Raw genomic sequence first — 18,694 nt, forward strand, 5'->3', positions numbered from 1 at the left:
GAGGGAGAGGAGATGCAACATGGGGGGTTAAGGGGGTAGGAGAAGAGTAAATGAAACAAGATGGGATTGGGAGGGAGACAAACCCTAAGTGACTCTTAATCTCACAAAACAAACTGAGGGTTGATGGGGGGAGGGGGGGTGGGAGAGGAGGGGTGGGGTTATGGACATTGGGGAGGGTATGTGCTATGGTGAGTGCTGTGAAATGTGTAAACCTGGCGATTCACAGACCTGTGCCCCTGGGGATAAAAATATATTATATGTTTATAAAAAATAAAATTAAAAAAAAAAGAAGACGTCACAAAATGGCAATCAATGTTTTCTTCCTCTACTCTATACCAGTCAAAACAGCACATACCTCCATGACAAACTGGCCAGAGTAAGTTCCTGTCATGGTGGAGCTCTGTCCTGCAGCCAGGATCCCAACAGCCCAGATGTAGAGTGCAGCTGGCCCAAAGTAACATCCCAGTACAACACCCTGGGGGAGGCAAGGGAGAAAGATGTTTTTGTCAATGATCTGCTTAGACAACGACCAAAACAAAATTGCTCTGTAGCAAGCGCTGTGCTGGGAGCTACTCCGCAGAAGCCAGACTCAGAACCTGACCTCATTTTAGGGGCCTTCGACCTAAATTTTGCTGGATACTCCTTCATTCCTCTGCTTAAGTCTTTTCTCCGAGTTCCTAAAGCCTTCATCCTCAACCTACATCTTAAATATGTTTAAAATTAAAAAAAAAAAAAAAAAAGAAAGTCTACACAACAATTCCCAAATTATATTACTTAACACACTATTCTGGAAGATAGTAACAAGAGTGAAGAGAAAGGTCAAATACATTTGGGAAATACTACATAAATTATGCATTCTACTCTGGGGAGGCTCATAATGTAACCAGCATAAAAGGGACTGAGAGGTCCCAATAAAGAATACTTTACCAGGAGCACTTTCTTTAGTCTCCCCCAGTTAACATCCTATAAAACACTATACTACCACCATAACTCTACAGTTCATCTTTTAGCTGATCTTCTATTCCCTCCCACATAATCCAAAAATGCTTGCCTGGCACCTAGACCTCTGAAGTAAATGACACTCCAGAGACGACAGTTTCAGCTCCGAAGTGAACCCACAGAAAATTATCAGATACTATGCCAAGAATACTGATTCAGGAGCAGTGATTACAAATCTGAAAAGGCTTACCCCTTTGTAGATGTCCACTGCCAGTGTTGAGTTATCATCAGGAAAAAGGTGAGTGTGGGGACTACTGTTATTTCTACAGACTGCAATCTGGAACACAAAGCAGTTTAGGAGCAACTTTTACTTTTGAGGCAAGGACCAGACCAGAAGAGCATTCCTACAGATCACAAACTACAGGTCACATGCAAGTCATCTAGGAGACACAGGCTGGAAGTTAAGACACTGGATACAGGTTGTAATGAGAGCAGGGATTGGCAGTAATGGCACTTACGGTCTTCTTCCATAATCCTTCTACACCCTCATGCTATCAAAAATATTTACTGAGTTAAGAGTGTGCATGGTGGGGTGCCTGGGTGGCTCAGTTGTTAAGTGTCTGTCTTCAGTTTAGGTCATGATCCCAGAGTCCTGGGATCGAGCCCCTCATCGGTCTCTATGCTTGGTGGGAAGCCTGCTTCTCCCTCTCCCACTTCCTCTGCTTGTGTTTCCTCTCTCACTGTGTCTCTGTCAAATAAATAAAATCTTAAAAAAAAAAGAGTGTGCATGGTAATACATGAATGCTGGCTCGCTTTAAGTGATGGCAGGAGGAGAGGGTCCTTAAGAAATATGAGAGGACTCCTTAGTCATAGCAGAGCCAGGAGTCAGAGATCCTATAGATAGGCCATCAGGAATCAAGACAATAGAGTATTCAAAATACAAAAGAGGGGTGCCTAGGTGGCTCAGTGGGTTAAAGCCTCTGCCTTCGGCTCAGGTCATGATTCCAGGGTCCTGGGATCGAGCCCCGCATCGGGCTCTCTGCTCAGCAGGGAGCCTGCTTCCTCCCCCCTCTCTCTGCCTGCCTCTCTGCCTACTCGTAATCTCTGTCAAATAAATAAATAAATAAATAAATAAATCTTTAAAAAAAAAAAAGTACAAAAGAGTATATCTTAGTCAGTTTCTGTGTTCTGTTTGTTGACTCCTCCCTGTCCTCATCTCCAAATGCAAGACTGGCAAGCAGGCTGGCAGTTGATAAACAGGAAACAAAAGGGGATGATGACAAAGAGCCAAACAGACATGAAGGCACAAACAGAACAGCGTGAGGCAATCTTTATTCTGAGGCAAACTCCCTTCAGAGCCAATAGCTTGGAAACATGGGTCCAGGCCTGGCCTATCCCCAGACTCTGGACCCTGACTAGTGCCATGATGAGGGGGCAGCCCCGAACCTGGAGATCTGTTTCCCCTGAGCTCCAAGTCTCTGTCACTCTTCCTGTCTTCCGGCCTTCACTACCCTCACATTCACTACCACTCATGACCCTGGCTTACTCACCACCTGGTTGTTGGTTTTTTCAAAAAATGCTTCAGCAAAGACTGAGACGACAAAGACGTTGATGATGAAGGAAACAAAGAGAGCAATGCAGGATTCGATGAAAAAGTACTTATTAGCTTCTCGAACTTCCTGCTTATTGGCTCGGTTTACCTGTCTGGACTAGAGACATAAACGTCAAAGTCATTTTTTGATTAGTTAGAACAAGTTTCCTTGTACTATTTCATAAGTTTGGAGTTAGCTGAAAGATTTAGAGGGCAAACAACTGACATTTTCTCACAAGAAATGTGAAAAACTTACTTACATCCTGGCTCAGTAAGTGAGTAAGGACCTCATGACCCTCTGACAACACTGCACGTTCCTCAAACAGGAAATGATGACTATGTGCTACTAAGCTCTCAGTTACTGTGGCTAGAAGAACCACTGACATTAAAAAACCACCTGATTTTCAGTCCTAACAACCTTAATTATAAAGGTCTCTGAGATCTCCCAGCAAACTATTGTATAAGATGACTGATAAAACCTTGGTTGGGCTCTTTACTCCTGATCTCCTCAAGGTCACTCAGTTTCTTGGGATTTTTTTTTTAATCTTTTGGGATTTAAACACGAGATTTGGTGCACTTTTGGACCTTTTATGAAGAATTTTAGTCCCAGTTTCTCTGTGGGGTCACTTATTTCTGGTCACCTTTGTGACAAAAACAGAGTCTGAGTGTGCAAAGTTTATAAACATCCAACCGTGGAAAAACCTTTCTCTCCTTTAGGGCTCTTATGCTTTTCAACTAAGTGTGTGTTCCCTGCAACTAAAGGAAACATAAACTATCTGGACAACACAGATATAAGGGCCATACTCACCTTGACTAAGGCAGAATGCAGGTACATATTGTGTGGCATGATGACAGCTCCCACGATGCCCACAGCCTGCTCGATCTGTGGGGTGTGGCAGCCTGAACAGGATGGCAGGAACATGCCCTTGAGTACCTGGCTCTGGCTGGGCTTCACTGTAACATACTACATACCAACAGAACTATTAGAATATGAGACCAGGGGAGTAACACAGTACTAGGAAACACTTAGCATCCATTACTCCTTACAACACTTTCTTCAACAACCACCTAGAATAATGAGGAATACAGAACCATCAGAAAACCAAGCAGCATGAGGGACTTGCTTCCAGAGGTCTGAGAATTCAGGCCTGGGATATCCAAATATTTCACGTCATATTTTAGATATATAAAGTAGATGTATAGAGAATGTCATTAATATTCTAAAGAATTAGATGGCTGCTAAGGGCCTCACTGACATTATTTTCACAATTGCTCCTATGAAACAGACCCAAGAATATAGTCAATTCTTGATTATCCATACTTATGCCTCTATTCACCTATGTTTATCTAAAAATCACTTATGTTTGCCACTAATGTATGCTGAGACACATTCATAAATATTTCTCATACATACTTTTTCCTGGTTCAGCCTTTTTCTTGAAGCCTTACACTAATCTATTACATAATCTACTCACAGATTAGATGTGCTTTTTATTTTATTTTTTTTTTTTAAGATTTTTTACTTATTTGACAGACAGAGATCACAAGTAGGCAGAGAGGCAGGCAGAGAGAGAGGAGGAAGCAGGCTCCCCGCCGAGCAGAGAGCCCGATGCGGGGCTCGATCCCAGGACCCCGGGATCATGACCTGAGCCGAAAGCAGAGGCTTTAACCCACTGAGCCACCCAGGCACCTCTAGATGTGCTTTTTAAAAAAGATTTTATTTCTTTTAGAAATAGAGAGTGTGAGCAGAGGGGGGGGCAGTGGAAGAGAGAATCAGATCCCTGAGATTGTGACCCAACCCAAAAAATCAAGTCAAGACACTTAACCAACTGAACCAGCCACCCAGGCATCCCAGATTAGATGTACTTTTAGAAGTTCAGCCAGGCCAATGAGCAAAAATGAGTTTATAACAATTGGACATAGAAAACTACTATCAGGGCGCCTGAGTGGCCTTCAGTTCAGGTCATGATCCCAGGGTCCTGGGATTGAACCCCACATGGGGCTCCCTGCTCAGCGGGGAGCCTGCATCTCTCTCTCCCACTCCCCCTGCTTGTGCTGTCAAATAAATAAATAAAATCTTAAAAAAGAAAGAAAGCTACCATTACTGCCTATAATGGTACTGATTCTTAGGAGTATCCGGGTTGGGGAACAAACCAGGAAACACCCACTATATCCTTTATAGTTCATTAACTTGCAATACACAGAAAGTTCAAGCTGCAGGTGGTATAAGCCAGGATAAGCAAAACCAGAACCCCTCCGAGTTAAAAGCCAGGAATAATGCTGCAACTCCCTCCCTAACTCTCTGTAAGGCTGCTCTGTAATGGGGCTAGCCAACTTGGAACCAGGGAGTCTAGTCTAGAAAGTCCTACAAAATCTGGTCATTTTTGACCTAGGAGACCAGCAGGCCTTCCCAGAGACTAGTCTCTACAGATCATATTTCTTCAAAATTGGCCTAGGCTGAACTGGCTTTTTGTTAACACATGTGATAAAATTAAACCATCCTAGCATTATACAGTCTTAAAAGAAAAGGCAAAACAATCCCCTCTCTTTTGGTTATAAAAAGTAATGAATAGCCTGCAACACTTGCCTCATATCCAAATGTGAGGGCCATAATGGTGATAAGAAAGCCAAAAAACGCTTCTAGCTTCCGTAAGCCTAAAGGGGAAAATGCAACAGTGAGCTCACAGAAGGCAGACTTCTCCACCAGCCAGAAGAAGGGAAGTAGCTCCTTTCACTGACCCCTCCATTCCCAGTCTCCTTACCATATTTGTCCAAAAAGAGAAATACAAAGGTATCTGCAATGGTGATGAGAACTCCACCCCACAGAGGAACCCTAGGTCAGAGACAAGAAATGGAGATTAATGGGAAGAAAGGAAACGTTGAAAACCACTTTCTTTCCAACAGCTCTCCAGATACACAACACTTGGAGAAGTAAGGACTCGTGGGAGAGGGGACAGTGGCAGGAGGTCAGGCCTTGGGTAATTTAAGATCACAGCACCAAATGAACAAACTATATTCATTCAAACATTGTCTACTAAGTCAGACATTTAGGATGCAAAGCTGAAAAGTATGGGTCTTACCCCTCAAGGAGCTCACTGTCTAGTGGGACAAACTGATATACAAATACATAATTGTAACACACGTCACACACTGTATAACAGAGGGATGCATAACCCAACATGAGAACATGAACATACAGAGCCTACAGCTGCTGGGAGAGAAGGTGGCTCCAGAAAGGTTCCACAGAAAAAATAATACTTGAATTGAATCTTGAAAACTGAAAATTAATTTGGTTTTTGTTTTTACATTTGCTTTGAAATCTAGCAAAATATTACTTTCTGGAGGAAAACCCCCTCACCTTCCTACAGACAGGAGATTGATGGCAATGGCTGAGCCAATAACTTCTTGCATATCTGAGCCAATGATAGCCAACTCCACCATCAGCCATAGGATAATTCGTGGGACCTAAATACCAAACAGCAGAAAGACATAGTTCTAATTAATCATTTTTAAGAACTTTCCCTATAGTTTGGAATTCACATTTGGCACTGACCCATCAACAGTCCTCCATAAGGCTTCAGTCTAGAGATGAAGTACCAGGACTGGGCTCCACCTGGCCTGTCACTGCACTGTACCCAAGCTGGAGAAAGCAAGGGTGCTTCTATGTGGTGATGCCGATGAGCCAAGGTCAGGACAGCAGCTGATCCTAATCTTTTCTCTTACCTTCCACTCAATAGAGGAACGGAATTTCCGATCATTAATTTCCACTTAATTTCCTGACTAAAAACAATCCAAAAGTTTTCGGGGAAAATGAGGATGCTAACCTGGTCAAAATATTGTTCAGGAGAGAAGAGAAAATGACCACAGAAGACAATTATCCTGACCATGGCTGAAGAGATAAAATAAAAATGAAGAGGCTGGGGTCAACCTTAATGTAATGATAATATATAAGCAAGTGAAAAAGGACAAATATGTAAAGGGACTCCAAGCAAACTGGTTGAAATAGAGTGGCATATAACAAAACGGGAACCTAATCTGGTCAAACGATCCAGCTGAAAGACAAATGTAGTTAATATTGGCTCACAGAGGCCAAGAGAAAACAAAACAAAACAAAACAAAAAAACCCAAAACAAAACAAAACAAAAACAAAAACAAAAAACAAGTCCAACACAATAGCTTCAGGTATCTACTACACAAAAAATGGTCACAAAAAAGAACTGTTAATATACGTGAAGAGAAACTACAAGAAATTATAAAATTACTAAGGTTTTTTCTGAAAAGCATATAAGGGGGAAAAAGCAGATAAGGATAGTTTTTCAGAGTCAGAAAAGGAGATTATACATTTAGGACAAACCAGAGGCATATCATTATCTTATCTAAAGATGAAGCTAAGTTAAAACTATCTTCCAGACATAGGGTCCATTCCTGCCTTAGGCAGCAGTAAGAAAAGGCCCAAAAGGTCCAGAAAAGAGCTGTGGAAGACTGTGTAACTTCCAGGGTGAGGGTCAATTGAAAAATAATTCTTAACAAATCCAAAGATCCTGCCACATAGAGTTTATAGTAAAAGAGAATATCTTATTTTTCAAATTGATGACAAAGTCAAACAAAAAGGAAAATACATGATTTAGGAATATGGATGTATGAATGTAAGTGCTTAAAGCACTCCCACCCCTCCATGGGCTGGGCACTGCTAGATATCAGAAGGCGGAATGAATGGTAAATATTTACTCTAACTGAATTTTTCCAAGGAAGCTTTCTGGCAAAAAATGAATCTCAATTTAAATTCTAAAGAAGTACAGAACTATGGGTTGGCAGCAAGAGAGGCTACAGAATTTCCCCTGGAATTGATCCGCAGGCCCCTGACCACTAAGTCCTCCACTATTTCAGTATATACCACGAGGCCAGCACATTCTGTCAGACACACACGTTTCTCTGAGATAAGTGACAAACAGGACACTACGTGGCTCACCTTGGGATACTGACGATGACACACTTCAGCAAGATGCAACCCCGTGACCACGCCCAGTCTGGCTGCAAGGCGCTGGAGCAGCAGCCCCACGACGGTGGCCAACAGAAGAACCCAGAGCAACTACAGAAGAAAAAAATCCCATCATAACACTCATTATACAACTGGAGTGTTTTCATTTCGTTGTTTGGAAATGTGAATGAGAAATACATTCAGGAAAGAGCCCAGCTCAAGAATCAAATGACCTGGAGATCTGTATCAGGTTCTGTACATAACCTGCTAGGTCATCTCACACCTTTCTGAGCCTTAATTTCTCCCTTGTTCAAGGCAAACTATGTGGACTGGATAAAAGAAAATAAAGTTAAAGCTAACTATGTGTATAAAATAAATTTTAAAAACCAGATGGCAAGGTACTTTTCACCCAAGTGTCACTGCCAATGAAGTTGCATGTAACTGCCAAGGCTGATGATACTCAACAGGCAGAGAAGGGGGAAAGGATGTGAGGGTGGACTGCATGTGTTTAACAGGGGCAGGGAGAGGACTAGATGTTCACCTTAAATCCAGCCACTGCTCCAGACTGCAAATCAGATTCGATGTTTCCTGGATCCAAGTAGGCAATGCTCATAAGAAAGCCAGGTCCCGTGAAAGCCCAGAGCTTACGATAGCTAAAACAAGAATACTATACAAGAGAGGAAGAGATCAAACTAATTATCACCTCCAAACTACTGATCTAATTTATCTGTTATTTTTTTTCACATATAAAGCAACAATATCAGCTTCTGCATACTGGGTGTGCCCAACTTCAACTTCATCTTACCCACTTCTTATCAATAACCTGGCCACTTCTCTGTCCAAATAAGAGCCCTTCCCTTACCTGCTCTTTCCATCCACCAGCCTCTCATTCTAAAACCTGAGTATGAGTATCAGTACCCTTGTGCCCAACCACCACTCAAAAGGGACAAAAGCTACTGTAAAACACATGAAATTAATACTTTCTAGATCAAAAAATAATCACTAGTACAATGTGGCAACTGTTCTCAAGGTCCTCGTTTTCCTGAAAGTTACTGTAAACAGTTACTCTGATTACAAAAGTTGTCTTCAGAGACTTGCTTGCAAAATTAGATCTGAGGCTGTTGCTCTTGAGTTGTTCAGCAGACTTTCCACTCCTAAGTCTTCCCTAAATAACGTTTTCCTCCAAGGATTTGTCACTAACCTCTTCTTCAGGAATGGTGATCTTCTCATCAAAGTAGGTGGTAAAGGGCTCCTGTGAGTGCTCCTCGGACTGGGGGAGAGATGAGGTACTATAGGCAGGGTTGAGTGCACCAAGACTGGGAGAGTTCCCATGGTCTCCAGAAACATCATCTAAATTAACAGATTTGAGAAGAAATAAAAATGAACAAAATACACTAACAACTTGTCCTTAGTAACTTTTTTTTTTTTTTTAAAGATTCTATTTATTCATTTGAGAGAGAGGGAGGGAGAGAGCATGAGCAGGGGAGAGAGGCAGAGGGGAAAGCAGACTCTGCTGAGCAGGGAGACCGATGTGGGGCTCCATCCCAGGACCTTGGGATCATGATCTGAGCTGAAGGCAAACGCTTAACCATCTAAGCCACCCAGACGCCCCTCCTTAGTAACTTTTATTTATTTATTTATTTTTAAAGATTTTATTTATTTATTTGACAGACAGAGATCACAAGTAGGCTAAGAGGCAGGCAGACAGAGAGAGGTGGAAGCAGGCTCCCCACTGAGCAGAGAGCCCGCTGCGGGGCTCGATCCCAGGACCCTGGGATCATGACCTGAGCCGAAGGCAGAGGCTTTAACCCACTGAGCCACCCAGGCGCCCCTCCTTAGTGACTTTTAAATCAAATCTTTTTAACACCTAAATGCACAAGACCAACCTGGCTCTACTCAATTTATTTCCAATATTTTATTTTCATCTATATTTTTAATATAGAATAATTACAATTCTTTATTAGGCAGTACATTCACATGGATGGAAATTCAGGAAACTAAAAAAAGCTTATGGTAAAAAAAGGCTCCCTCTCACCCCTCCTCCCAAGTCACTTTGCTCTGGATCAGTTTTAACGCTCATCTCACAATGGTTTTCCTACTTTCACACTTCTGCATTCCCGGTTGGCAACTTTTAGTATCATCTCATTTTCTTCTAAATACACTGATGCCTAGGGCTCAAAATATAACATTCCCTCTCTAGCCACCCTCATAACCTAAAATCCTAACTTTCAGAAGAACAGAACTAGGTCCATCTAGTTACTACCCTACTCCGCCCCCACCCCCAACCATTATTTGGACTGAGCCAAAGAATGGTCCTCGGACTTTACACCTCTGTCAGGCTTCTCAAAAAATGTGGAAGTTGAAAAATCCTGCCACAGTTAGGTTAAAATCTGAAGCTGCAGGGAAACCACCAAACAGGAACCCTTTGCCTCCTGACTAAGGCCTGCCATGAAGAGCTTCAGGTCATGGGGTGTGGGCACCCTCGTGACAGGAGGGCTCATCTTAGACTGCTTATCAGCATTTCCAGGTCCTGCATTTTGCCGGTAATCTTAAATGCTGGTAAGGGAAGGGTCTGGGAGAAAAGGGCTAATCTGCCAGAAGGATACAAAGCCGAGTTTGGTAGCCATCAAATGGCAATTTCAAACCAAAGAGCTCTAATGTCAGGGTTTCCAAGAAATCCTTGTAACATGCAATTAGAAAAACAAAAGCTTCTTTCTATAGGGAGCTGACCCACTTCTGTGAAGTGGCCCTGAATTATGAGGAAATTTAAAGAAAAGGAATAAAAATTCTAAAGGGGAAATTTAGATTAGAAAGAATTAGAAAACTCCCTCTAATGGATTACACAGTTAAATGCGTTTGCTCGGTATTTTACTGTTCCTTAATGTAAATATCCCAGTGCTGTGAAGAGCCAAAGCATTCTAAAGGTTTTTATGCCAGGCCTGTGATTAACACTTGCCCTTGGAAGCATTACTGCTACAGAAACCAAACTTGCAGCTAATCTTGGCTCATCTCAGAATCGGAAATAAGATAGGAGACAGATCTTCATGGTTATCATTTACAGCTTAATTACTGGATGGTGACTGGATTGGACCTGATTGGAGCAGGCCTCTATGATGATACTGTTAGCTAGGGAAGAGGAGTTAAGGACAATTTTTGTTGTGATAGATGACAAGAAGGAAAATATGGTCAATTTCTATTACTGATTTAAACCAAATTCCAAGTAAAAATCAGACAATAACACAGCTATAAATTACCATCTGGCATCTTCTGTTCAGGACCCAACACCATGGTAGATGCCTGAGTGTCCAAGCGCTTAGAATAGGATTCTGGAAAGGAGAAAAGGGAGACAGGAATGAGCAAGAACAAAATAATAAGTTCAGAAACAACATTTTGTTACTCTGTACAACTGACCCCATACTAGATGAAAAGAATAATTCTTCTTCTAAATTAGAGAATCTTAAAAATAATTACAGCTTTCAGAGCATTATTAAGAGGTAGTTAATAAAAATTAAAGAGTCTTAATCACTTTTTGCTAGCAAGACTTTAAAACCAAACTAAAGCAAAAGGTATTTCAGGGAAGTAGGCAAATACTTTTTAATAAGCATCCACAAAGAGGCTGCTAAGCAAACCCCCAGTCTCTGCCTTTGCTTCCAGATTAACTCAAATATTTATTTAAAACCAGACTGATTTCTCCCAACTTTTACAAGTTTTTAAGGACAAAGATCTATAACTTTTTTTTTTTTTTTTAACTCTTTTTGATCTAAGAAACAATTTAAGCTCACGATTCAATTTTCTGGAAAGGGGGGAGAAAAGCACCTCACCACCATACTATCGTGGAGGGCCATTATTTCCCAGCCTCATATTTCCCTGAGGAGAGAGAGACTTCCCCTATAATGTTTGTCATTCCCTAACCCTTCAACAACCGAAAAAAGAAACTAATCACTATGGCTATCCCTTCCTGGGCACTCAAGGAGAGATGAGGCACCAGGAGGACTAGGCATAGTCTGCAGGATGCCATCCAGCACTTCTCTCTATTGTGGAAGGGAGTTAAGGATGAGCGGTTGTCCCAGAGGTCTATCAACCTGTTAGGTCAAGTTTAACTTGGGGGGGGGGTGGGATGGTCATAAGCCCATTTGGCCACAGATCTATGGAATATTCTCCAGTCAACCCCACCAATAAGGCTGATTTTTTTTTACATTTCAATTTACTGATTAAGGAATCTACTTCTCAGTTGATTTCAAATTTACAAGGAGAGGGGCACCTGGGTGGCTCAGTGGGTTAAGCCTCTGCCTTTGGCTCAGGTCATGGTCTCAGGGTCCTGGGATTGAGCCCTGCATCAGGGTTTCAGCTCAGCAGAGAGCCTGCTTCCCTCTCTCTCTCAGCCTGCCTCCCTGCCTACTTGTGATCTCTCTCTCTCTGTTAAATAAATAAAATCTTTAAAAAAAAAAATTTAGAAGGAGAAAGATGAGGTAATATTTATTGTTAGCCCCAACCCCCACTTAAATCCCAATAAGAATGATCCTACTGAAAAAGTTAAAAAGCCTCTCCTTAGTTATCTTTTACTGTAGAAAGTCTTTTCCTCTCTTGTACCTTGTTCCTATCTGAACATTCTTCTACTTTTTTTTTTCGATAATCTACCAATATATGCTGTATCTGTTTTAAAGAATTATCAGAGTGGAAGCATTCTAGGTTTCATCCATCTTCCCAGATATAAGACATACTACCACTTGCTAAGTTGGAAAACATAATCTTTTATCTCTAGAATCACCAATATCAAGTGTTTTGTTACAGTGGACAACTAGCCATGTCCCTCCTATCAGGTTTTAAGGCACCAGATAACTAAACACCAGCCAGTAGATGCCAGTAACACTGTCTACATTCAAACCCTCTTTAGCACCTCATCTGAATGGAAGTTATGTATCTGACCACTGAGAACAGCAGGAGACACTTGGATTCCAATCACAGCTCAGCCCCTTGGCCCCATCCAGAGCCCTTATACTTTTATTTTACATATACTTCTAAGAAGCCAGGTTATCAGGTTATCCTAACCCTTAATAAATTAGATATCACAAATCAGCTCTGGGACTTTCTAACTCTTATAGGAAAAGGTCTTGGGCCACTTCATATGAGGCAAAGAGCCCTTCTTTATACTTTGATCAACTCTGAGAACATTATTATTAAAAATAATGTTATTAATATTTTATTATTATTAATTATATTAAGCATAACTCAAGTTTCTTCAAATGTGGCCCTACTCACCAAGAACTGATTACATTAGATTACTTTTGTAGTGATGATTGACATCCTGTGTAAGTCACAGAAGTGCATCTGAGGAAATTTCCTTCCCAAAATAAGCCTTTAAGTGATATTTCAAAAACAAACAAATAAAGGTGATAGTTAGGGCCATCTGGATGGGTGAGTTGGTTAAGCTCTGACTTTGGCTTGGGTCATGATCTCAGGGTCCTGGGATCGAGTTCCTCATCAGGCTCCCTGCTCAGTGGGAGTCTGCTTCTCCCTCTGCCTCCCCCAACTTGTGCTCATGCTCTCACTCTCTCTCAAAAACATAAAACCTTAAAAAAAAAAAAGTGATAGTTAAATAATTTAAGGCAGAAATACTTCATGATAAAATTTTAAACAATTGTTATTAGTATCCAAAGGGATTATTTATATATTAATTACATACACAGCTAATAAATACAAGAAGTCTGGTCTTCTCTCTGAAATCTCAGGAATGCATTATTCCAAGAAAGAAAAAACAATTCTAGATTCCAACTTTCTCATCAAAACTTTTAGCCAACAAACTATAAGCTCTATTGCTTCCACTGTCTACAGAATATAACTAGGACAGGAAACAGAATGGGTCAGTTAGACTTGGTGAGCTACACAGTATTTAATTTCCATGAAAATTTAAGACCCTACAGAAGCAGTTAGTACTGAAACAGTTTTGCTCTCTAGGACCATACCACCAGATTGTTTTAGTCATTTAACTACATTAATGCAAAGATCAAGATGAAATACAAGCAACCAGAATCAATCCAGCAATACTTTGATAATTATGATTAAGATAGCTTTTATATTCTAGCTCACCCTCAACCATAAAGTGTCACCTTCTTCTGAATCCAGTAAGTTTCCTCCTGTCAAACAGCAATCAACAACAGAAAAAATGGCACTCCTGGTTAAATGTAATATAAGTATTTTATCCCATTCCTTATCAAAAGTTGTTAAGAATGGGGGTGCCTCAGTGACTCAGTCAGTTAAGTGTCTGACTCTTGATTTCAGCTCAGATCACATCTCAGGGTTGTAAGATGGAGCCCCACATCGCCTAGAGCGAAGCCTGCTTAAGATTCTTCCTTTCCTGGGGCATCTGGGTGGCTCAGTGGGCTAAGCCTCTGCCTTTGACTCAGGTCATGATCTCAGGGTCCTGGGATCGAGCCCCACGTTGGGCCCTCTGCTCAGCGGGGAGCCTGCTTCCCCCTCTCTCTCTGCCTGCCCCTCTGCCTACCTGTGATCTCTTTCTCTCTCTGTCAAATAAGTAAATAAAATCTTTAAAAAAAAAAAAAAAAAAAAGATTCTCCCTTTCCCTCTGCCCTTCCTCCCTCTTCCCCTCCAAAAAATGTTAAAAGAATGATTTACAAGTGGGGTGCCTGGCTGGCTCAGTCAATAAGGCATGTGACTCTTGATCTCAGGGTCATGAGTTCAAGTTCAAGTCCCACACTGGGTGAAGAGATTACTTAAAAAATAAAAAAAAAGTTTTACAAGATAAAAAGGCTAGGGGCGCCTGGGTGGCAGCTGAAGCCGCTGCCTTCAGCTCAGGTCATGATCTCAGGGTCCTGGGATCAAGCCCCCAATCAGGCTCTGTGCTCAGCAGGGAGCCTGCTTCCTTCTCTCTCTCTGCCTGCTTCTCTGTCTACTTGTGATCTCTGTCAAATAAATAAACAAAATCTTTAAAAAAAAAAAAAAGATAAAAAGGCTAATAAAATTACACTTTCTGTCTAAAATGCCTTTGACCCAGCAATTCTAACAACGGATCTTAAAGAAATACTCGCACAAGGAAAGTATGTGCAAGGAAATTTCCTGTAACACTGTTTGTAGTATCAAAAGACTAGAAACAACCTAGATATTAGTCGAGGACTGGTTAAATAAACTATGTACATATAAAGGATGGAACGCCATGCAGCTATTATAATAACTCAAATCTAAATGTACTGATAGGAAACAATCTCCAAGACATGTTTTCAAGTAAAAAACGCAATATATAGAATGGTATACAATCATTTATGTCAAGAAGAAAAGAAGAGGGGCCCCTGGGTGGCTCAGTGGGTTAAAGCCTCTGCCCTTAGCTCAGGTCATGATCCCAGAGTCCTGGGAATGAGCCCCGCATTGGGCTCTCTGCTCAGCAGGGAGCCTGCTTCCCCCTCTCTCTCTGCCTGCCTCTCTGCCTACTTGTGATCTCTGTCAAATAAAATAATAAAATCTTAAAAAAAAAAAAAAAGAAGAAGAAGAAAAGAAGAGAGAATACACACATGTACATGTATGGACTACCCCCCAGGGACATGCCAAAAACAGGTAATGCCGTCCCCAAAGAGAAGGAGAGGGGGAGCACAAATGAGGTCAGGTGAAGGGAGGACCTCTCATTGAATATACACTGTATACCATTTTGCACTTAAAAAAACTTTGTCATGTACTTGTATTATCTATTTTTTTTAAATACAAAGGTCATATGGATTCACTCAGCTTCTGAACACTTTCAGGATGTGCAGCTGAACTCTGACAAAACTTCTGTAGTGGATTAATCAGAGATCTATACCTATCCAGCTGGCAGGCATACACTGTCTAAAACTTACCTTACTACTACTTTGCCTTAGTGCCCAAAGAGCCATGCTCTGAGATTATGAACTGGGAGTTACATGTGAATGTAACTCAATGTAATGTAATCAAGAAAGCATTTCCTGACTCCTTAATTTGGGTATCCCCCAAACACAAACTAGCTATAATCGATTCTGAACATCTAATTAACATGAATTCATGTGCTCTCTTACCACTCACAAGAACTCTAGAAAAACAAATTTTTTTTAAAGATTTTATTTATTTATTTCAGAGAGAGAGAGAGAGAGAGAGCAAGCACAGCAGGGGGAGCGTCAGGCAGAGGAAGAGGGAGAAGCAGGCTCCCAGCTGAGCAGGGAGCCAGATGTGGGGCTTGATCCCAGGACTTTGGGATCATGACCCTAGCTGAAGGCAGACGCTTAACCAACTGAGCCACCCAGGCACCCCTAGAAAAACAATTTTTTTAAGAACAATTTAGATAGGGGCACCTGGGTGGCTCAGTTGGTTGGGCGTCTGCTTTAGGCTCAGGTCATGATCCCAGGGTCCTGGGACAGAGACCCATATTGGGCTCTCTGCTCAGCCGGAAGCCTGTTTCTTCCTCTCCCTCTGCCCCTCCCCCACTTGTGTTCTTTCACTCTTGCTCTCAAATAAATTAAAAAAAAAAAAAAAAAAAAAGAACAATTGAGATAGCCCAAATCTGTTTTGTTTTTGTTTTTTTAAAGATTTTATTTATTTATTTGACAGACAGAGATCACAAGTAGGCAGAGAGGCAGGCAGAGAGAGAGAGAGAGAGAGAGAGGAAAGCAGGCTCCCCGCTGAGCAGAGAGCCCGATGTGGGACTCGATCCCAGGACCCTGAGATCATGACCTGAGCCGAAGGCAGCGGCTTAACCCACTGAGCCACCCAGGCGCCCAGCCCAAATCTGTTTTAAAAATTGCCCCTAAGAGGGCACGTGCACCCGAATGTTTATAGCAGCAATGCCGACAATAGCCAAACTATGGAAAGAACCTAGATGTCCATCAACAGATGAATGGATAAAGAAGATGTGGTATATATACACAATGGAATACTATGCAGGCATCAAAAGAAATGAAATCTTGCCATTTGCGACGACGTGGATGGAACTAGAGGGTATCATGCTCAGCGAAATAAGTCAATCAGAGAAAGACAAGTATCATATGATCTCCCTGATATGAGGGAGAGGAGATGCAACATGGGGGGTTAAGGGGGTAGGAGAAGAGTAAATGAAACATGATGGGATTGGGAGGGAGACAAACCATAAGTGACTCTTAATCTCACAAAACAAACTGAGGGTTGATGGGGGGAGGGGGGTTGGGAGAAGGGGGGTGGGGTTATGGACATTGGGGAGGGTATGTGCTATGCTGAGTGCTGTGAAGTGTGTAAACCTGGCAATTCACAGACCTGTACACCTGGGGATAAAAATATATTATATGTTTATAAAAAATAAAATTAAAAAAATAATAATAAAAAAAAGAAAAAAAAATTGCCCCTAAGAAAGTCTGAAATACTGAATACTCAAAAACATGTAACTTAAATTGTTTTCCCCCTATAGTTAAAAAAAAACTTTTGAATTTGAAATACTTCTTGTAAAATTCTCCTATAGACAACAAAGTCCTCAAAATTATTTCACTGATTTCAGAGCTGTGTCCAACATTGCAAAGGTCTCCCTAAAATTAATTATAAGGTTTAAAGAGGAATGTCTTTGAACAGTCCTCTAATTCATCCCCTCTTTTTACCTCCCCTTCCCTATATGAATAAAATCAAAGACAGCATTAAAGTAGGAAAAGAACTCTCATAGAGGGAACCAGAAGTGTCTGCATGGTAGCGACTAGTTAAATAAATGTGAACAGGAATTTTTAAGTTGACTGGCAAAATTCACAGCAAGGTAGTCAGGAATCACTCTTGCAAAACAGGGAAGGACCAAACACTTCCATCCCAATTTAGACCAGTGGGCACTGCCCCAAAACCTCCACGAAAGCACATGTAGGGAACGAAGTCCTTAAATACTGAACAAAAATTGTTCTCTGGGGGGAAAAAATAGAGATTATAATAAATAAAATAAAAGTTGACTGGCAAAGCCACCTCTTCTCTCTCTTGATGCTTCCCTTAGACAATTTTTCAGTGCCAGCAACATGCTGGTGACAGTCAAAACTGCCAGATGCAAGAGATCTAGGCTTTAGAAAGTAATACCTGAGTTGTTTATTTGAGAGTAACAAGGAGTTGTCATAAAATGAAAAATTCCATTTGTCTTGAAGAAAATGTAAAAATTTCTGGATCCTTCTAAAATCCTTTTCCCTAAAAGTCTCCTTTATGGCTAAAGTACTTGATATTTCTACTAAACCACTATTATTAATCTAACACCTATGTTGTATAAGACATTCTTCATGAAAGTAAGCCCCTGTCCTGGATGACTGGGAGTCAACAAAACTCTGAAAAATTCAAGTGGTTTGAAGAGAGCTAATTATTTCCTGAATGCTATGTGTTTTTTTGTTTTTTAATTTTATTTATCCATTTGAGAGAGAGAGAGTGAGAGTGAGCATGAGAGGGGAGAAGGTCAGAGGGAGAAGCAGACTCCCCTGATGCAGGACTCGATCCTGGGACTCTGGGATCATGACCTGCACCAAAGGCAGTTGCTTAACCAACTGAGCCACCCAGGCACCCTAAACCCCAAGTATTTTAATAAGGAAGATTACTAGCCACTTTTTTTTTTTTTAAATTGGAGATTATTGCTTTCTTTGTTTTTCATTCTATGTCAACAAATAAGTTCCATTTTCTGAGTCATTCCATTGAGGATATCCACCTCATTACTTCCAAAACTCAATTTGCCCTCACTGGGAATGAGGGGGAAAGAAATGGCTGAGAATAGCCATGTGAACCAATGACCAGTTATGGAACTGAAGCAGTAATCAAAACTCCCAACAAACAAAAGTCCAGGACCAGATGGCTTCACAGATGTATTCTACCAAACATTCAAAGAACAGTTAATACCTATTCTTCTCAAACTATTCCAAAAAAATAGAAGAGAAAGGAAAACTTTTAATTTCATTCTGCAAGGTCAGCATAACCCTATGATACCAAAGACACTACAAAACAAAACAACTTCAGGGGCACCTGGGCTCAGCCAGTTAAGCATCCAATTCTTGATTTTGGCTCAGGTCAAGATCTCAGGGTCATGAGATCAAGCACCCCACTGTGCTCAGCAGGCAGTCTGCTTGAAATTCTCATTGTCTCCCTCTCCCTCTGCTCCTACCCCCCCAACCAAGTAAATAAATCTTAAATAAAAACAACCCAAAAAACTACAGGCCAACATCCCTGATGAATATAGATGCAAAAACCCTCAA

At 41.2% G+C, this 18,694-nt stretch overlaps 1 protein-coding gene across 2 annotated transcripts in view; it reads right to left on the reverse strand.

The window, feature by feature from the left end:
- LOC111157824 (solute carrier family 11 member 2) overlaps positions 1 to 18,694 on the reverse strand; it is a 40,718-nt gene that overhangs the window by 10,875 nt on the left and 11,149 nt on the right. For both annotated transcript variants that reach the window (XM_022519491.1, XM_022519492.1), the window contains exons 2-12: positions 10,763 to 10,834; positions 8,710 to 8,858; positions 8,050 to 8,175; positions 7,500 to 7,619; positions 5,889 to 5,995; positions 5,293 to 5,363; positions 5,118 to 5,185; positions 3,339 to 3,494; positions 2,490 to 2,648; positions 1,190 to 1,276; positions 356 to 475 (exon numbers count right to left, since the gene is read on the reverse strand). In XM_022519491.1, coding sequence (XP_022375199.1) covers positions 356 to 475; positions 1,190 to 1,276; positions 2,490 to 2,648; positions 3,339 to 3,494; positions 5,118 to 5,185; positions 5,293 to 5,363; positions 5,889 to 5,995; positions 7,500 to 7,619; positions 8,050 to 8,175; positions 8,710 to 8,858; positions 10,763 to 10,834 — 1,235 coding nt within the window. The remainder of the gene's footprint in view (positions 1 to 355; positions 476 to 1,189; positions 1,277 to 2,489; positions 2,649 to 3,338; positions 3,495 to 5,117; positions 5,186 to 5,292; positions 5,364 to 5,888; positions 5,996 to 7,499; positions 7,620 to 8,049; positions 8,176 to 8,709; positions 8,859 to 10,762; positions 10,835 to 18,694) is intronic.

This window comes from Enhydra lutris, unplaced genomic scaffold (genome assembly GCF_002288905.1).
Source record: "Enhydra lutris kenyoni isolate GAN:26980312 unplaced genomic scaffold, ASM228890v2 scaffoldscaffold56, whole genome shotgun sequence".
Lineage (NCBI taxonomy): Eukaryota > Metazoa > Chordata > Mammalia > Carnivora > Mustelidae > Enhydra > Enhydra lutris.